The 19,700-nt window shown below is 38.9% G+C and overlaps 1 protein-coding gene across 4 annotated transcripts in view; it reads right to left on the bottom strand.

The window, feature by feature from the left end:
• The window catches only part of CLYBL (citramalyl-CoA lyase), a 192,228-nt gene that overhangs the window by 43,045 nt on the left and 129,483 nt on the right, over positions 1–19,700 (bottom strand). For all 4 annotated transcript variants that reach the window (XM_082279340.1, XM_082279337.1, XM_082279338.1 and 1 more), the window contains exons 3-6: positions 10,440–10,628; positions 6,357–6,458; positions 4,492–4,585; positions 2,961–3,128 (exon numbers count right to left, since the gene is read on the bottom strand). In XM_082279340.1, coding sequence (XP_082135466.1) covers positions 2,961–3,128; positions 4,492–4,585; positions 6,357–6,458; positions 10,440–10,628 — 553 coding nt within the window. The remainder of the gene's footprint in view (positions 1–2,960; positions 3,129–4,491; positions 4,586–6,356; positions 6,459–10,439; positions 10,629–19,700) is intronic.

Raw genomic sequence — 19,700 nt, 5'->3', positions numbered from 1 at the left:
GTGCAAAATTGGAAGGCATTAAAATTTATGACCACGAAATCTTTTTTACAGTACCACTTGATATATTGTGCTTTAAATCAATACTTGTCAAGTCTTTTAGGTTTCTGTATGATGGTGTCATTTCAGTCTTCTACAAAAGACTGAAAAAGAGAGGACACCTAGACTGTTTCGTATTTATATCTGGTTTCACAGCATGTAGCACAGGACTTTATAATGACTAAGTCAGCTGTTAAAGCTTATGGCAAGGTTTACCTAATTTTTTACATAAACATTCCTAAAACCTATGCCCATTTATATAGGCAACACACTGATTTAAAGTCCACAGGTAGCAGTAGTGTTAAACATCTTGCTGGCTGTCTGTGGATATATATATATGTGTATATATATATATATATATATATATATATTTTAATATTTATAAATAGTCATATGAAAAGACTATTAATTTGGCTGAATTACATTTGAAAACATTTGATTTCACTTTTATACACTCACTGAAGGAAAACCAGGCTGATTTTAAGGTAACTGGAAAAGAGAACTTGGCTACAATAAGCATTGAGGTTCACAATAATATTTAAATACCTGGTAAATGCTTCATCATATTATTTTTCTTGTTTAATCTTGAGTGAAGCTGTTTGATTACATTAAGGACAATTTTACTGGCCTAATATGGGAACATCTAAGGACATATAACTTTGCTGAATATTTTGGATTTGCGTTGCTTTTGAGGGTGGTGAGTACAGCCCTGTGCATGCAAATAAGTGAGTTTTCTCCAGCTATGAGAGCAATTTGCAAGACTCAGCTCATTTTAGTTCTGTTGATTTCAATGATTTTGATTCTTTATAAAAAAATTAGCAGGGAGGCATCATATATTTAAAAACTAGAAGAATTGCACATTTTGAACTTGTTAGGGTGACATTTCAGTACTTTTGCATTATCAGAGGACTGTCAGTGGCAAAAACAGTGTGCATACTTCTGCTTTATGCAAGGTCATGGATTAAGCTAATGCCCATTTGTAATTTTCTGTGATGAATGTGAAATTGGAAATGTTAAAATGTTTCATTTATATAGATTTGGAAAAAACACTTGTATAGGTTAGGAAAAATATGATTTTGCTTTCAGTGTTGAAATTACATTTTATTTCAAGCAAAACAAACCAGGAAGATTATAAAAATATTAGATAAACTGAGAGCAAGAAAACCAAAAAACGAGAGGAATATTTTAGATGGACTTAAAATATTTTTTCTTTTTTGCAGAAGAAAAGGAAAAATGTTGTTTTGTTTTAGCTTAAACAGATTTAATTTTTTTTTCCCCACACCAAATTAGAAGAGTCAGTATTGCCCCGTCTCTAATTACGGTTGGACTGATTGCCAGGTTGTTTGCTGAATTTTGGAAATGTGTTGATGATAGCTGCAGAAAGGCAGGAGGCAAAAAGCAGGTGCTGTGAGTGCACCATAATAAAATCTGTACCTTTCACGGACCTTAACTCCTTGTATGAAAAGGCAAGTATGACACATGCACGGCCAAGTTAGAAAGTCATTCTACACCCTAAATTGCTATGTGACCTTTTTGTCTTCTGTCTGGACCTGTCTTAAGGTCAGACAACTTCCACCATAAGGTCAGTGGAGTCCAAAGCACCATCAGCGTTGGTTATGCAGAGCATTGCTAAATTTCCTAAATTGGCAGCCTCAGTTAAGCATTTAAATGCATATTAAGCATTCAAAAAGAGTGCTCTCAAAGGTGCTAGGCATCTGCAACTCCGTCTTCTGTCAACAGGAGGTTCAGATGTTTATGTTTTTTCAAAAATCAAGCCTTTCCTTAAGCTAGGAAATATTGGTTGAGACTAGGTAGCCGTCAGCAGGTGCTACCATTCAGCAGCTCTATTATTTTCCCAACTTCAAAGGCAGACGAGTGAAGGGTGGAAGTCCACATGGCCGTGGATAATGTAGCTGTGAGGAGCTAACCATTTCACCTCCAAAACAAGATTTGGGTTTGCAAATGTCAAAGCTCAACAGACAGTAAAGCAGAGTTTGTGCCAAAAAGCATTGATTGCTATTCTTTCACTGGCATGCCAAGATCACTTAAAATTGCACTTATTTTTTTGTTTGGTGCTTTAAGATATCATATACAGCTAACTGTAAAACCAGAGTTTGTGAGGTGGCATTGCCAGGACCCATGCTTTTGGTAACAGAAACCTAAGGGATGTACTCTTCTCATATGTACATATATCCTGGATGGTGGGCAGAAAAAAATAATGTAATATTCGTCCTATATGTTAGAATTCTCTAATGCATGTGTCAAATGGCTGATTTCTGTTGCAAACCCCCAATCTCTGGTGTCTGCACTGTCCCAACGGGGTGTCCGAGTGACCTGGCACACCAATCACAGGGTAACAGGCTGCATTACAGGACTGTGGGGCAAGGAGCCTGCTGCTCTTGCTGTCTGCCAATACCCATAGGTGTCACCAGCACTTACTGGGGGGAAAGCCAGGAGATGAAAAACAAACCAAAGAAAACAATAAGAAAATAACTTTCCCCTAGCAATTAGCATATGAGATTTGCTTCTCAACTTTTTAGCCTAAAAAGTATTTTTTAACTACTGCCGTTGTTCAAACAAAGAGAAAGGGCTCCAGTTGTGGAGGGGCCATTGCAGAGTACAGTATTGCCCTTCCCATGCTCTGTAATGGGAGGAATCACTGCACAGCCTCTGCCCCAACTTCTCTTCAAAACCAGTCACACGCTTCATGGCATGTGGTTTTAAAAAGCAGCCTCTGACTGGCAAAATTTCCAGCCACAATTTTTAAGACACTAATAAACATAGAAGAGCTTGATATCAATGAGTTTTTCAATAAATGACCTGAAATGAAAATCAAGTTATTTGTCTAAGTGACAGTAAATGTAGCAACATATTTAAAATGAGCAAGATCTGTGTTCCTTTGAGACATCGGCAGAAAGTCGTACCAGTGAATCCCATTGAGGCACCTTCTCTCGATTGCCTGCGGAGCCCATCTTCATCATGGAAATCAATGTAAACAAGGTCTATTGCTTGAAGGCCAAATGCCTTTGCTGTGACTATTATTTTTTGTCTGGCATATAGAATATCGTGAGTTTCCTTACTGCTTGTTGCACCTAAGAAAATAATGAGAACAAAGAAAAGCTGACAAGAGTGTTTTAAACATTCCTGTTTCAAATATTTCTTATGTTAAAAAAAAGGGAAAGTTTGAGATTCTAGTTAACTGATTTAGAAAACAGAAGAGGGGTGTAAGGCTATACTATAGAGTCAAAAGGATACTTTTCTGAGGAAAAAAGAAAGCTGCTTTAGCAAAAATAAAAAATACTGTCCCTTTAAACACTAGCTTATAAATTCAGATTTTGATTTAGTTTAAATCAGAAGTTGTAAGCCTGAAGTCAGTGGAAGCTTTGTCTGGTAAGGACTGCTGACTTGACTAAAATGAAAGTAATTATTTGATTTTACTATTTACTGCATGTACAGTGAGAAGCATTACAGCAGGAGAAGCTTTATGCAAACTGATATACTGGGTCCAAATAAATGGTTAAAAAATTCACACTGAGAATAGAATTGCACTTTCCTTGGTTCTGATTCTTGTCACAACTGATGTCCTAAGCTGAATATTTAAGCTTTAGTATTTGAATGAAAAATTGATGGTAGATGACTTCTGAGAAGAAGCAAAAGTATTCATGAGACTTCATGTGCTCACAGGGCACCAGCTAAGCAACGTACTCATCTGAAGGCTAGTGGGAAAAAAAATAATAACAATAATAACCATAAGGTAACTATTTAGATACAGATTTTCAGTCTGTAAGGAATATTTTAGTAAAGCAATGCTGATTTTTACATTAACATACTTATTTTTAATGTAGAAGTTTTTGATAGAACTGTGCTTTTATCTTTTATCTTTAAACTGAATCAGAAGCTAAGTGCCCTCTTACAAAAGAAATGGTGAAGCACTTTTTATTTTTTAGGAAGACTAATAGTACTTTAATGTGAATATGTGGCTGTATTGACATGCGACATATTTAAAATAAATTTATGAAAGCAAAATGTAGCAGGAGAGTATTTGTGCTTGATGTCAAAAGCCTGAGTGACAGTTGTATGTAAAGAAGTGGTGAAGCAGACACCAGAATTTTAGGACTTTCAAATGTAGTTCTAAAAAGCATGTGAATGTTGTTTATGGATACAGTATTTTAAAATTATTTCAGTGACTCAGCAGGGCAGGGTTTTTTTTGTTGTTTTTTCATTAACTTTTGGTGCTGACTGGCAAGAAGCACAAGAACATCTCCGTGCCCTGTAACACAAGGACCATGTTTCAATTTGCCAGTGATACATTCTGCATTGAAAAGAAATTAAGGAGAAAAATGAAAACATAAAATGAGACTCAGGTGTCATTAATTATTTCTGTTAGAAATTTCATGGTCTTCTGCAATGCAAATGCCATACATAAACATTTATAGTAAAGTGAAAAGTAACAACCTATGCTGGCACGGAAATCCTCTCCTCCAAAGACAACTGCATCCAAATGAAAGCCGGCCTGGGATCCTTCTCTCAGTGCTTCTTCACAGACAGCCTTCAAATGAGAACAGAGTATTAATGTCTACAGAAATGCAGGATGTGGAGAGACTACAGAGGATATTACAGCAACTCAGCATTACCAAAATCTTTCCAAGAAAATTGCTCTTATTAAGCAAAGCCACTGTAGATGCTCGACAATGCACAGTGCTTCAAAATGACTCAGCAAAAGAGAAAAAGTATTTTTCTTTCCCTAAGCACCCATATCCCCAGATTTCAAATACAGGACATCAATAACAGGTTCCCCACCTTCTGGTTTACATTATGCCCTGGGTGTTACTGTGACCACTTCTTCAGATATTTGTGTAGCAATATGAAACAAAATGTGGCAAATACTGTGTAAAAACCAACAAAAAGTATTAAATTTGACTAGTTTGACATGCAATATATTGCACAAGAAACAGATATAAAGATCAGAATCTCTTTTATGAAATAAATAATATGAATGGTTTACAATTATTTTAAGTTCCTTACAGGATAGAAGGATTGCCAATTTGAAGTCTTCTGCTACATGTAACTAAAAATAAGCTAAGGAGGTTAAAAATGCAACAAGTGCTGCAGAAAAGCATTAAAATAAAAGTTTAAAAATTTGCTGCTATAGCTATTTCATGAGGAGAGTAATATTGCTATTTTATATTGATGTTTGGATAATATTAGTATCTTTTAAGGCTAAGGCACATGGAGAGAGACATGTAATTACCAGCTCTACTAATGGGTGTTCTTCTGTGGCAGCTGGTGGGGCACAGGATTATTCTTTAACAGAGTGTGCTTTAAAAGGCAACTCTCCTGCCAGCATCAGCAACTGCAACATTAAACCTCCACTATAAAATACTGTAGGTGAAGAAAAACCTCCATGGTTTAAAATATGATCTAATTCTGTGTTTGCACACCGGACAGGAGCGTGTCTGTTTGGTTACTGCTTTACTATGCTCCCAGATAGGTTAGCGTGTGCTGTAAGATAAATGGCTGTATCAAACGATCAGGCTGCCTGTGAGGTACTTCTGGAGGTACTTCTGATCTGTGTGTCCTCAGCTGGTCTGAAACTTTTCCCTTAGAGCTTGGGAGGGGAACACAGAGTTCCTTGTGCATGCACGAGTTCTTCCGTTTCATTACCACACTGCCTTGCCTTTCTGAGAAACCTGGACTTGATAGTAAGGGTTGGGGAGTGATTTATATTAAAATGAAATTTATAAATCAGATTTGATCTAAAATTAACCTAAAAAATGAGCGTGTTCTTCAGATATTTTCAAAGTTAATTCTACTTCTAATCCTAGCATTAAACACTCCATCATACACACAAAGATAACATGGGATTTGGTTGTAATGCTTTAGTAGAAACTGTTATAAAGATTTTCAAGTTTAGCAATAGTGAAAGGATGATTAACTCTTATTTCAAATTACGTGTATACAAAAGTTGAGTCTGACAGCTACTAAATAGCCATGTGTACTGCAAAACTGAGTATTCCAAATCTTTGGAGAGGCCCATTTCCACTCCAAGTGTGTTCAAAACAATAACAGGAATAAAGAGAGGTTTTGTTATTTGGTGTGGACTGTCTGGAACTGTTCTGTCACTGGAATATTTTGAATTTATGAAGGCCTTTACAATACAAACATCAGAGTTCAACATGCAAATGTTTTTGGGGATTGAACAATATGTTTTGTATTTTTTAACCTCTTTTCCTTGGTGAAATTAGGGAGAGACTGAGGAGTATTCTGCTTATCCTAGTTTGCTGGGATGGCTAAATATGAATGCTTCAAGACTTTCTTACCTTAAAATTCAGCAAGCCCATTGCAGTTTCCACAAAGGGGATAAAATTCATTGGTTCTACAAGTGTTCGGCCTTTTAGGTGATGTAAGAATTTGTCTGAAAACTAAAACTAGACAGAATGAGCTATCAGAGGGAAAAGAAGAGAACAGCCTACATGTATATACAACATGGCAAATATTCACCTGACTGTAACAAACACCCCTCCCTACCCCAAAGCCTGATAACTAAAATAATTGAAACAGCTTTTAACAAGGCCTGTGATTTGAAACTGCAGCATTCCCATACATTTATAAATTTGGAGGCTGGTTTGCAAGGAAAAAAAAAAAAAAAAATCCAAGCTTAGCACCTCTCACCCTGGCTTAGTGAAATGCAAATCCGTGGGCTCTGGAAAACAATGAAGTGCTGCTGTACCTGAGGTCCGGTTTTGTTTCAGGTCCAGCACCGCCATCACTGGAAGCGCTCCCCAGCCTTCTAAGTGGCATCCGTATTATTCATTACGGCACCGTTACCCTTTTGTTCAATAGGCTTTTCTTCATAATTTTTTAGCTTACCTAGGAAGGCCTTAAAAAGGAAGTTTAATTCTTTGAAGACCAAAGCTTGCCAATTTTTTCCATGAGACCAGTTCACAGCTAGCTCTGAGCTGCCAGTGGGGTAGCCCAAATTCCAAAATCTATCATCTGGAAACATACAAAAGCTCTTGCACAGATTTTTCCCCTTTCAAAAGGGAAAAAAAAAAAAAAAAAAAAAGGGGGAAAAAACCTTCAGCCCTATATTGTAAATGTATTATGTCTGTCCAGATCGAGTAATTTGTGTCAAGATAAACATATTGCAGGTACTGCAAAAATGTTAGTAAATAAAGACAAAAATCACATATGCATATATTTTAAATTTAAGGAATATTCGACTATTAATGGATATCAAAGGAAAGGGAATTTTAATCATCTCTCCATTCAGTCTCAGTTGGGTAAATCATATCTAAGAGATTTGCATAAATATAAACCATCAAAGACTTTTCATCTTCAAAGGGGGTTTCAAGACCCTATAAGCTTTGTACTGTAATCATCGCAGGTCACAACCCTGCAGGAATAAGGCTGCTATGGCAACATAAAAAACTAATGCTTAAGGCTTAGCATAATATTCTGACTAATAGAAAGGAAACTCATTTTAAAAGCTGGCAGCCTATTTACCAGAAGCTGGATTAGAGGTGTTATTTCCCCTTTTAGCTTCCCCCCACCACCCCTCCCCAAAAGAAGGAAAATCTAATCACCCAGATCTTGAAAAAAAAAAGCTTTCCAGCAATTTGCAGTAACTTTACAATTAGGCCAAAATAAATCACAGCTTTCTCTGATGAAGAATTCTGCCCTCCCATCTCTGCTCTGCATCATCACCATGGCCCTCTTGGTAACTTTTCTTTAGTGAAGAGAATTCCACTCAAAAATGTGCAAGGACAAAAAAAAAATTCAATTCACTCTGTACAGTACAGCAGGTTACTACAGTGACAGAAAACAGTAAAGTTCACCCAGGCAAATGCAGAAAATGAGGTAATACAATGGTATCAGTATATATTCTTAAGACCCCTATCTGGTTTTTATTTTTTAAAGAGGAAAAAAAAAGTTAAAAGTGCTACTGTGTGTATATTTTATCTGCAAGTAAAAGAGCAAAGTTCTCATTTTATTTTAAAATATTTTAAAAGTCACACTCCTGGGATTCTTCCTATCTTTTGTTTTGAAGGTATGGAAAAAAAAAGCACATTTAATTAAATATTGCCTCCCTTCCTCTCCCTTGTAAAAGATTTGCAATAAGCACCAATACAAAAGGTAACGAGTGGAGAAGTTTCAATTAATTTTTTTTTTTTTCAAAAGGAGACGATTAAATGTTTCCGGCCCGGTAAAGTGTTCATTTCAGGGAGAAAGGGAAAAAAAAAAAAAGAAGGCGGAGGAAAAAAAAACCCACAAAGCTTGGGGAGGGGATGAAGTAGCAAGGCCTCAGCAATTCTTTCAATTCCAGTGCACACCCAATAGTGTGTCGGGAAGAATGCACACTGGTCGGGATTTGTGGGAGAATTGTCCCGCCACAAAGGAGGGAGAGTTACGCTTGTTATAGTCCAATAAGCCATGCCAGTCAAACAAGTACCCACACTAGGGACAAAAGGAAAGCAAGAGATTCTCACACAAAAGAAAACAAGTAAGCCCATCTTTTAGTTGTGCATCAGCCTCCAGGTTTTCTGCTGCACATAAATAAAAATGAAGGGGGGGAGCGGGTGCGCATGGGGGGAAAGAAACAGCTTCTGGGAGGCTGAGAAATCACGCTGGAGTGAATTTTTGGAGGATTGGGAAAAGAAGGCAGCGGTGTTAGGCAGAGTATGTTCTTTGTGTGCAAAGGTTGGGCAAAAGGAGAGGGAAGCAAAAGAAGCTTCTGGGGCTGGCTTGTTTTCCATGATGGAAATAAAAGCAAGAGGGAAGGTGGAAGAGGATGAGAGGACAAAGAGCCCTGGCATCCCATCTCCCTGCAAAACCTACTTGGTGGCAGCAAGGGCTCTGCCATTTTGGTATCATGAATATTCATCACTGAGAAGTTATGTCTAACACTTACGTGGCTGTAAACCCTGAGAGGTGTACTCTGGTTAATTTAATTACCCGTTGGTGGATGGGGATGGTGAACCTTCCGTGGCGAGTGGTGGAGGCCGAAGGGGCAGCGCCACGGAATGGATGGGGCCTGTCACATACCCAGCGTATGGGGCCGTGCTCCATTGTGCACTCAGGCCGATCTCAATGGTTTGATCAAGGTTAGATGCTGAGATTAAAATAGATCCTAATACGTCTGCCTGCCTTTCATCACAGCTTGCATGTGTGCTAGTTGCTCAGCTAGTGGTTAGCAAAATTATAAAGTGAATAATTAAGCATTATTCCTTTACTGGCAAGTTACAGTGTTGCCTTTTCCTGGTCTTAAAATCAAGAGTCAAACACGGTTAGAAGGGAAAAAGGGATTTTACCTTGGTATTTATTTTAAGGATCCTTAGGTGCACACGTTCAGGTGGAATGCACCTCCATGCACACCACAATGCACACCCCCAAAAGATCTGGTATATCATTATAGGTCTCACTAATTAGCATATCTATCAAAAATTCCTCAATGAGAGGCTCGAGTGAGCCCCCCTCCCCAAGGAGCCTTCCCCTGAATGGTTCTGTCTTAGTTTACAGAATGTGTTCTGGAGAGGACTTTGGGGTCTGGGGCACATCAACCCTTACTTATGAAGCTTCTAAAATGTTTAGTCTCTTAGCTGAACAAACAAGTCCAAGAATGTAGGCAAAAAGCACTAAGAATACAGAAGTTGTAAAAAGGTATAACAGGGGTATAAAAGAAAAGGCAAAAAATCATCATGGCATCAACAGCAATAATGGTATATCCAAACAGGCATCCCTCTTTTTTGACAATTAAAATCAATTATAGCATAATTAGGCCTATTTCAAAGTTTTCTTAAGTAATTTGACATGCCAACCATTTACATTTCAGGTTTTTATTGGCTGAAAAGTCAGTTGTGAAACACAAACACACCTGTCAGCAATTAAAAAGGAAGAAGTAGAGAACTGTTCAGGAAATAATATCTGTGCTAATTAAAAACACTAGTTAAAAGCTTCCTGTTTGTTCCTCCAGTTGCCCCAAGGAGTGACCTTCCCCCCAGCCCATTTTTTCATATGTTGCTAACATGGTTTCCCATCTCCTGCTCCCAATGCACATAACTAAGGCTCTTGGACAGACAGTAATTTTGCTTGTTAGGGTAGTTAGAGAAGAGTCAGGCACTTACCCTTCTATTTTTGGTAATATATTCTGACAGCAATATTGGTTCTTTGTCAGCTGTGGGAGAAATACACCTGGTTTTCTTTATAAACGTGTTCCATATACGCTTTTCATACAGAACATCACACACACATTTAAGTGGATGCACTTCTCAATTACCTCAGCCAAGCAACAACATCATGTGGTATTCGCAGCCTTCCTCTTAACTCACAGCCATTCATCTCTGCGCCTGTGTGAACCTGGCCCAACAGCTTCAGTCAAAAACTACTGTGTTGTTGGTACTCACCCATCTTATTTCCTCAACATTTTCAACCTTTGGCAGCATCATGCTTGAAGGAAGGGTCTTGGCCTGCAAAAGCACCTCTAGATCTTCTTCTGCAAGGCCGCTGGACACAGAGTTTATCCTGACACACTTTTCCGCGTGGCCAAAGTCAAACTCTTCAAGGGTTTTCACAATGGTCAGTCTTGCTTCTCTCTACAATATATATGAGTTCAGATGCACAAGAAAAGAAAAAGAAAGCATATTTTCTATTGACAGAAAAATGCACTGAGAAGAAAACTTGTTGAAATGACAAGGGGGAAAAAGCTAGACCGCCAGTATAGTGGTGTCCTCAAAATGTCTATCACTCTCGGACTTTATTGAAGCAGTCATCACCAGAACCTCACAATTTTACCTTCCTCTTTAATGTTTCTTCATAACTGGAAAATTCAATGCATGGGGTTTCTACCACTTACAGAAAACAAGACTTTTGTGTCTGCTAGTGCTGAATATGTGTAACACAAATCTTTACACTACCATAATGTGTTGCACTAACTGTCCTCTCTCTCAAAAATGACATGTTCTTAAATTTGCATTAAAAAACTCATTTTTGTAGTTCAGCTCTACATTGCTGGAATGTCAAAAAGCACAGATGCACATATACTTCTTTCACTTTCCTTTACTCCATGTATTCAAAGTGCATTAAAGGCAGTAACAGAGTTCACAACTTGCATATAAAACAACACTGAAATAACTCTAAGATTTTCTTAGACCACATAAAAGGGTATTCTGTTGGCACAAAATAAAATCTCCAAAGACAAATGCTTCCCCTGGTCATTTGCTATTTTTGTGAATGTAAATTTACAAATATGTTTAATAGTTGATTTGCATGAAGTATACCGGCATGCTTTTCTGAAATGAAAATCATTTCTTGGCCTGGAGAAGGGGGTAGGGGTTGACGGAGGGTGCTGGGCTCCCTGCTTCCTGCCAACTGACGTTTCAACCCCAAATTCCTTCCACTCACCAACAGCCCCTAACAAATTCGCATTGTCAAAATGCACACTTATCAAAAGTCATTTCATTTGTGAAGAGTTTTTATGGGGCTAATAAAACTTTAAAGCTCCTGACTCATGGAGGCTCAGGAATGACTTTAACAATATGCAGTTGCTGAATAGAGATGCTTTTCAAGAAAACAGGCAAACTCAAGGGGAAAAAACAACAAAAAAAAATCACCAAAGTTAATACACAGGCTAATACAAATCAGCAAGAGAGCACATGACAGTAGATTTAAACCAGGCGGATGCAAACCTCTGCCGGCAAGAGGGGCAGAGGTGGTTTCCCAATGTGGTCTGAGTTAAACAGTGTGAGGGAACAGTAGCTTACAGTTGTCAGGACCGATGAGAACAGGGTCTCCCAGGCCAGTTTAAGACAGCTCTGCAGTGTACTGATTTACAGGGCTGGGACCCCTGATAATTAGGGTAAGTTTAGAGAAAAGCAATTGGTGGCTCTAACTGGTTAAAAGGAAGGAATAATGAAGCAGAAAGTTAATGAAATCTGAAGCGAACAGCCTTCAGCTTGGGGCTACTAGCCGTGCTTCTCCGAAGGCTGGGAGCATATGCCCGTTAATCGGACAGACGGGAACAAGGCGCCCATGTATGTATCCCTGGGTTGCAATCAAGGGGCACGTTCAGAGGTAATCTCTGGAAAATGCAACCCAAAACATTCGAACTGCTGTGAATGGACTCTGTCTGGGGCCATTAGGAAAGCCACATAAAGATGCACACAGTTTAGTACAAGCATGTCCAGCTGGAAGACAGCTCCAGCACATGGCTGTCTGAAATGGTTCTTCCAAATTAGGTAAACTGAACCATATGATGCCAATACCGGGAAATACAAATCCCCTATGTTCTCCTTCTCCAACCTGGGCTAATGGGTTTCTAGGGCTGGTCTGAAAGTTTCTGGATATGATGCAGAAGGGTAGCTTAAAAACACACTCCAAACCAATTTATGCTTTTAATTAAAGTCAGATTATCACTGTTCCAGCACACACCAATCCAATTTGCAAAAGAGAGATCTCCCCAAAATATCCTCTAAGCCAGCACCCAACTCCAACTGAAGGCACATCTCTAGCAAACTTGCAGCTTAATTTGTTATGATATTTTTTCAGAATTTAATAATGAGCACTAGACCATCTCATATCTATTTTTCTCCTCAGTCTGGAAACTCCCTTCCCAAAAAAGACAGATCGTGTCTTTCTAGGTATATTTCCATACAAAACACTTATTAACAGGCTGTTGCTGTTATCAATTTACATAAACTAAATGTGCAGCCCTCTGGTACATATCCCAAAAATAACCAACAACTTCACTGAATTTATACCAACCAACAAACATGGGGAGGGGGTTGCTGTTTTTTCCCATATTTTAATAGAAAATATGTTGCTATGTTAGTTAACACACCCATGCCATCTGTTGGGTTGAGAACTGATGCATTTTCTTAGAACCGCTATGTTTTAGATCTGTCTGCCTGGATACCCCAGGAATGGAAATGTTTCCTTTCCATGATATAATACTTCTAGTCACTATAGTTTCCACAGCAAGAATCAATTTATGTTTTTAATTGTGGAACAAACTGATGGGACCTGGCTGCCAAAGCCAGAGCTTGTGAGGGGCTGATTCAGTGTCTACCCTTCCTACAATGGAGGAAATCCAACTGATGTTAGTGGGGAGCATCAGGTCCCCATAAAGGTTTCCAATAAAACATTTCATGGGTAAATAAAAAATATATATGCTAAAGCCTTTGACTAAATGTACTAAAAACAGGGAGGAAAAGCAGAGTCCTTTCTGCCTCATTATGCAGGGAAATGTAGATGTTATTCTTATTGTAGGATTCATGCAAAAGCTAAAGGTCTAAGCTAGGTAAACTACTTCAACATTGTAACAGAGAAAAAAGTAGTCCTTGACACAATAATATCTTTACGTCCAAGAATGGGAAAACTAGAATTTTTGAGGAATGGTGAGAAAAATATTTGCCCTGTTCTTCACATGAGAACTACAACATAGTAGATAATATTTTGTCATGAAAGCATGGCTGACAAAGAAACAAACCAGTCATTAAGTAAAACATTTCATGCCCAGGTAGCTTGGGATGGTGGTATCCTCCTTGGGTCCTATGTGAGCTGGGTTCTTTATCAAAATGAACAAGAGAGAAAGACAACAGAGAGCTTCATGGTAAATAGCGATATTATTAAAATATGCTACATTTGCCACTTGTGCTGGAAAGCTCACTGAAGAAAAAAAAAAGGTTGGTCAGAGTGGCTACTGTAGCGCCCCTTCTGTTTGACTCTGAGGAGGACACAGGAAGAGGTTCTTTACCACGTGCAGCTATGCCAGTTGGTGAAGAGAAAGGTTTCAGTGACGCAGCATTGCTGACAAATCCATTGCTACTCAAACACACAGACACTGAAATTAAAAATGGGAATACGCATATTGCTGCCTCAACTGGCACCCATTAAAGCTAATAACTAACCATCCTCGTGAGTTTCTAGCTCTGAATTATCAAGTCTGCAAAGAAAACAACATCCGTCCACTTTTACACTCCAGTGGAAGAGGTGGTCCCTCGCGGCAGGGCTGCGCAGTCTCGCCATCTGGAGAATAAATCGAGTGTGAAGTACAGTATAGTTTGGGACCAAGCTCCGTGGCGGCAGCCCAGCAGTTAGTTCATTAGTCCCAAACTTGCGGGGATTAGTGCGGTATCAGCTCTACTGTCGGATGGGATCAGGCAGGCAGAGCGCGAGGCTCGAGGAAGGGGGTGGCAGCAAAGAAGGAGCCCCTTGGGCTTATTGGTAAAACCACAGAGTATAAGGGCACCTAAATAGGTGCTTTTGGTGACAATATTTGGAAACAACTTCCCTCATCTGAATCAGTACCTTTCCATTTTTCCTTTTTTTCTTTTTCTCACGTTTTTATTCCTCTGCATTATATGTCACAACATAGAAATTTCCACTTCAGACCAGAAAAGCCACAGAAGAAGAAAGAATGCCACAGAACTGGAAGCTCCGCCACCCACTCACCCTGGACACACTGTTAATACAGCAAAAATGAAGCAAAGATGGTGAGATTAACAGCAGATGGAAAAATTACATTTTATTCTTTCTTTTCAAACTGGTACAATTCTCTACAATCCTGCTTTTTAGCACTGTGATTTCTAGACCTACCTGATTTTGAGGACAAAACCTCTGTTTTGCTTTATTTTTCTTGCCTAGTCTCCCCCCTTTTTTTTCTAAAGAGCTCCAGGCCTTAAGGTAAAGATAGTGGTCATACTTAAATATATGTTTGTATACAGATCTCATCCTGTTAACATCTTTCGGTAACAAGTCTTCATATAGAAGTGTAAATATATAATGCAGTAAAATGGCAGGCCAGAATCTATCATCCTCAATGCCATAATAAGTTGGCATGTTTCAAACGGGAGAGGAAAAATTAATTACTGTAATCACAATTCAAGTTCTTTTTTTTGTGACACATCTGACATGGTAAAAACATACAATTATGTGTTAATGTTAATTCTTTGGAGTGGTTTGTTTACAGAACTTGACATTGCTAAATCTTTTGTCACTATACTAGTGCATACCATACGAATGCACCTCTCAAATAAGATTTTGCAGAGTGCTCATATATATTATATACCTATAGTAGCTTTTGTGCAGAATAGAGTTTCTGCAGGGGGAAAGTCCAACATTTTCTGCATGCATAATTCTCGAACAATGAAGTGATGCCATACAGAATGATGGCACACAAGTGCCATTTAGTTTCAAATTCACAAATGGGACTGGCAAGAGAAAAGACAAATCACATTTGTTTTAAAGAAAACAAAGAGAACCGTAAATGTGGAGCAGAGTGCTTCTGAGAGCAGGAGGTACTTGTCTCATGAGACTTGCTTTCTACCTTACACGCATCAGGTACTTGTGAGAATAAATCTTTGAAATGGCAAGTACGTATTTTTAGTTAGTCTTGTTAGACTGAAAAACTGCTGTTAAATATGCACAAAGCCTTCAGGAAATTATTAAGAAAAAATTAAATATTTTCTCATTGTTACCTCTGAGCAGATAATCAGTTAATGAGTTTTTAAAGATTGAAGACATTTTAAAACACATTTTCTTTTGGTTCAATATGGAACACACCCAACCCACCATGTAACCAATCATAAAGGAAAGAAGGAGCTGGAGTGGGGAGGGAGAATAGAGACTCCATCATGTATGTTGGTATCTCTCCTCTGTAGTTCAGGCAAACACACGTTTTAGAGTACTGCAAGACACTGATTTTTCTGCTACTCTTTCCTGAAATCTCCATATTATTTCTTTAATAATTATTTTGTCTTTTTTTTTGTTTAATACCAACCTTTTCACTTGTCTGAAAAAGATTCTTCATGACATCATAATGAGTCATCTAACTCTGTGCACTTCTAGCATCTGCTGCTTTTCTCTCTGCTCTGCTAATTGTCCTTACATGCAGTACATGTCTAGCAACACTAAAATGATGCAAACATCAGTAGTCAGCATTAAGAACTAAGCAGCAATTTAATCATGTGCTGCTGAGGAAATCAAATTTCTTTGCCCATTTCTCTTCATTTAAGGTCTGGGAACACATCAGTGCTCTTATCAACAATATCCATCCTGTATTTTTAAAAGACAAGATCTCTAAAAGCTGTCTAGGGACAGCTGGGAGTGCTTGCTGCCATGTAAGCCTAGCAAGCCTCTCCCTCCCTCTACCAGTGTGGACGATGTGGATCCTGAAGATATTAGGTAGGGGTCTATCCAACATCTTTAGAGTTGGGCAGTTTCCACATAAGTCTATCCAACATCTTTAGAGTTGGGCAGTTTCCACATAAGTCTATCCAACATCTTTAGAGTTGGGCAGTTTCCACATAAGGAGGGCAGGTGGCCTGTCCTGAGATGCTGTGAATATGGAGAAGCAGGGAACAAGAGCCTGAGGTTGTCCCAGCCACCAGCCCAGGACCCAGGGCTCATGAATCCCAGTAAGCTTTAGGGGTGCTCAGCTATGTAAATACTAAATTTCTGCTGATCCTAACTATCCAAGGGTGTGTATACGAGTGCAACAGCAAGACATTTTCACAAGTTGTCATCAAGGTATTTTTCTGACTTGCACATATCTCGGAGAAATTTAAACAGAGGCCAGTAGGCTGCTGGAATGAGCTGGCACGTAGAAATAGTCACATATGAGGACTGAGTACAAACGTCTCAGTAACAAAAATAATACAGCACAGGGTGTGTGTGTGCGCCTGCGTGTGTCCGTGTGTACATAAACACAGAGACAGGCCTATACCTTAAGACTGTGTGTACAGAAATGTTTCAAGAGGTTTTTAATGATAGTAACATATACAGCAGCTTAAATAAATGAAAGTTTTGTTCATGTAGCTACGCAGCTATTCTCTCTGCCAACTTTTATAAACATTTACAAAAGAGATGTAAACAACCTTTCAATTAACACAAATCAAGCTACCACTAATTTAAGCTGGCTGCAAGATGTAGTCTCTTTACTTTTTTTGCTGGCTTTCTGAAGATACTTTTGGTTTTGTGACAGATTAGCATCACAAATGAAAAGTCTTTAGAAGTGTTAGTGTTATTTAGTCTTCCTGGACAGTCCAAATGAGCTGCTGCATGATGAAATAAGGCCACAAAATATGCAATCTACTATATCAGTTAAAAAAAGGGTAATATTTTCTTTCATCTGAACTGTATGTTAATTTTTTATTTAAAATTATTACCATTTAAGATGCATTTACTTAGAAGCGTGTAATAGATAACTATGGAAAATGTGTACATTTAGACACACATTTTTTATTTTTACAAGTGCATCTTTTTGTTAATGCTGATAATGAAATACACTGCTGTCTGTCAAAAGTAGATCTGCTTTAGTGAACTATCAATCCCTGTTCAGCAGCTGATTTCAGGTGTGATGATTCTAAGTGAGGCATGGATCAAATGTTTCAAAGACTGGCAAATTATTTCCTCAATTACTTAATAAATCAGTTGAAAAAAAATACTTAAAGCCAAGAGATGTAAACACAGGTTTTGCGAAAAAACCCGACTGGCCAGAACTTTATGCCTGCTTGCACTGGAGAACCAGTGTCTGCCCCAAGCTGCTTAATAGCCCCTAGGAATGAGGAAGGCATTAAGAAAAATTAGGTTAGGTGTGCCATGGCATCTCTTATCCTTCCACTTTTCTGGAAGAAACTTTTCCCAGTCTACCTACAGTCTTAATAAAACTAGGTGTTTCAAAGAGAAAGCTTGAAACAACTGTTGTGTTTCTGGTGTTGTGCAAATACTGATTAACAGCTCTTATCTCAGTTTTCATTAAGTGCCTTATCTGCATTGGTGAATTAGCAGATTAATATTCTGTAATGTGATCAAAGCCCCACAGAATGCCCTAAGTGTTTACAGCTCATGTTCACAGTAAGGGGACAAAAAAGCTCTCAACTCTTCATTTTCAACTTACATTCTAAAGTTAAGTGGTGTCACCTTGTAGATGTGTGTATTTCCATGCAGTGGGGATTCAAGACCAAAACTGGTCTCTCAGGTGTCTTATGCTGGGCAAGGCACTCCCAGGAAGTCCTCCCACCAGATGGGTTCTTGAGCCATCTAAAAGAGGACTTCTGAAACCTTCTTATCCCACAGGATTTTTTTAAAAGTAGAAATTACCTCATGTAGTACTGTATATGCCCTTGTGAGATCATGCCATTCATATAAATTTCCAGGTACAGACTCTCTGAGAAAATCTATACCACTGGATTAACTTGGCTCCCAACTTCACCTGAAGGTCTGGGGTCCCAGCTGCCCACAAGACACAACTGCTCACGTACATCCAGACTCTCCTTTGGGGGACTGAATCATCTATTTCCTCCAAACCACAACACAGGTGTGGTTTCAGAGATAGATCTCTCCAGGTATCATGCCCAAAGAGTGGTTTGGGCAGGACTGCACCAAGTTCAGCTGCCCCCACTCTGTTCCAGCAAAGCCCGTGTCCCTTCAAACACTCACATGAGCCATCTTGCCATGCCCCAGGGTGTACAAGACATCCTCAGCTGAAGTTTAAAAACCTCATGGTGGTATGCCACCCTGTTCATAAGATGGAAATCAAGAAAAACCACCCTAAAAAGAACCATACTACAAACCTAACTACTCTATCAAAACCCCATGAGGAGAACTCATGAACAGGGCACTCATGTTCTACTAATCCATCACTGCATTTAATCTTCTCTAGAGATGTGCCCCTATGCCATGTGGGCACAAGCACCTCTGCCACACTAAGTGAGGGCAGCAGGGATCTCTCCTTGGATCACATGCATTTAGCATTGTAGAAGTAGCCTGTAATTGCAGTAATTACTTCTGTGGGAGAATAATGTTAGGAGATGTTGAACACAGGAGACTTTGATCTAACAAGCTTTGCACTAAATTGACACAACTCTTGCCTTACTGCAAAGCAAACTTGTTTTATACTTGTATTTCTCAGCCAGTGCTCACCTTAACAAAGACCCACCTCATTAAGCTGGATTTTGCCAGAAACCCTTCTTCTTTCTCTACCAGAAGAAGGGCTTCCTTATGATAGAAATCCCACGTGAATGGGTGACTGGGGTGAGAAAAGGAACCCAACAATCCCCACTTCACCCCAAATGCAGGTTTTAGCATGTCCTGCAGGCAACATTTTCTCAGATGCTCCATATGATTAGGCAAAGCCTACATCTTCTGGCAGAGTCCCTGAAGGATGGGCAGCAGTACAAGAGCAGTTGCCCTTCCTTCTTTCCTCCCCCACACCTCAGGAGTGGGAGAGGGGAAACAGCACCAGAATGCCATGTCCCATGTGTCTCCACACTGGCAGTGACTAGCTGAGGCAGAGACTGATCCCTGATACAAAGTAAAATTATTAAAAATAAACTCCATGACTCATGTATTCATGGCAAGAAGTAGGAACCTTTTAGAAATGAATTAACTTGTGTTCTGTGGTCTAAACAAAACCTGAAAATGTGAATTTTCCCCTGCCTCACCCGTGTCAATCCTACAGTCATAGGGTGGTAATTGTACATCACTGATAGATGTATCATACTGGTACAATACAATACACACCTTTATAGACATGGAGAGAATTGTTTACTGGTATTCTTGAAAACCTAATTAAGTTCCTCATTTAGATATTCCTGATTGCAGTGGAAATCAGGAACTTGTGACATTTCTTTCCCTAAGCTTTTCTTCAACTTACTTTCCTGATGAAA

This window comes from Coloeus monedula, assembly GCF_965178545.1.
Source record: "Coloeus monedula genome assembly, chromosome: 3".
NCBI classification, from domain to species: domain Eukaryota; kingdom Metazoa; phylum Chordata; class Aves; order Passeriformes; family Corvidae; genus Coloeus; species Coloeus monedula.
The sequence above is the reverse complement of the archived record's forward strand: the minus strand, read 5'-3'. Positions and strand labels throughout refer to the sequence as shown.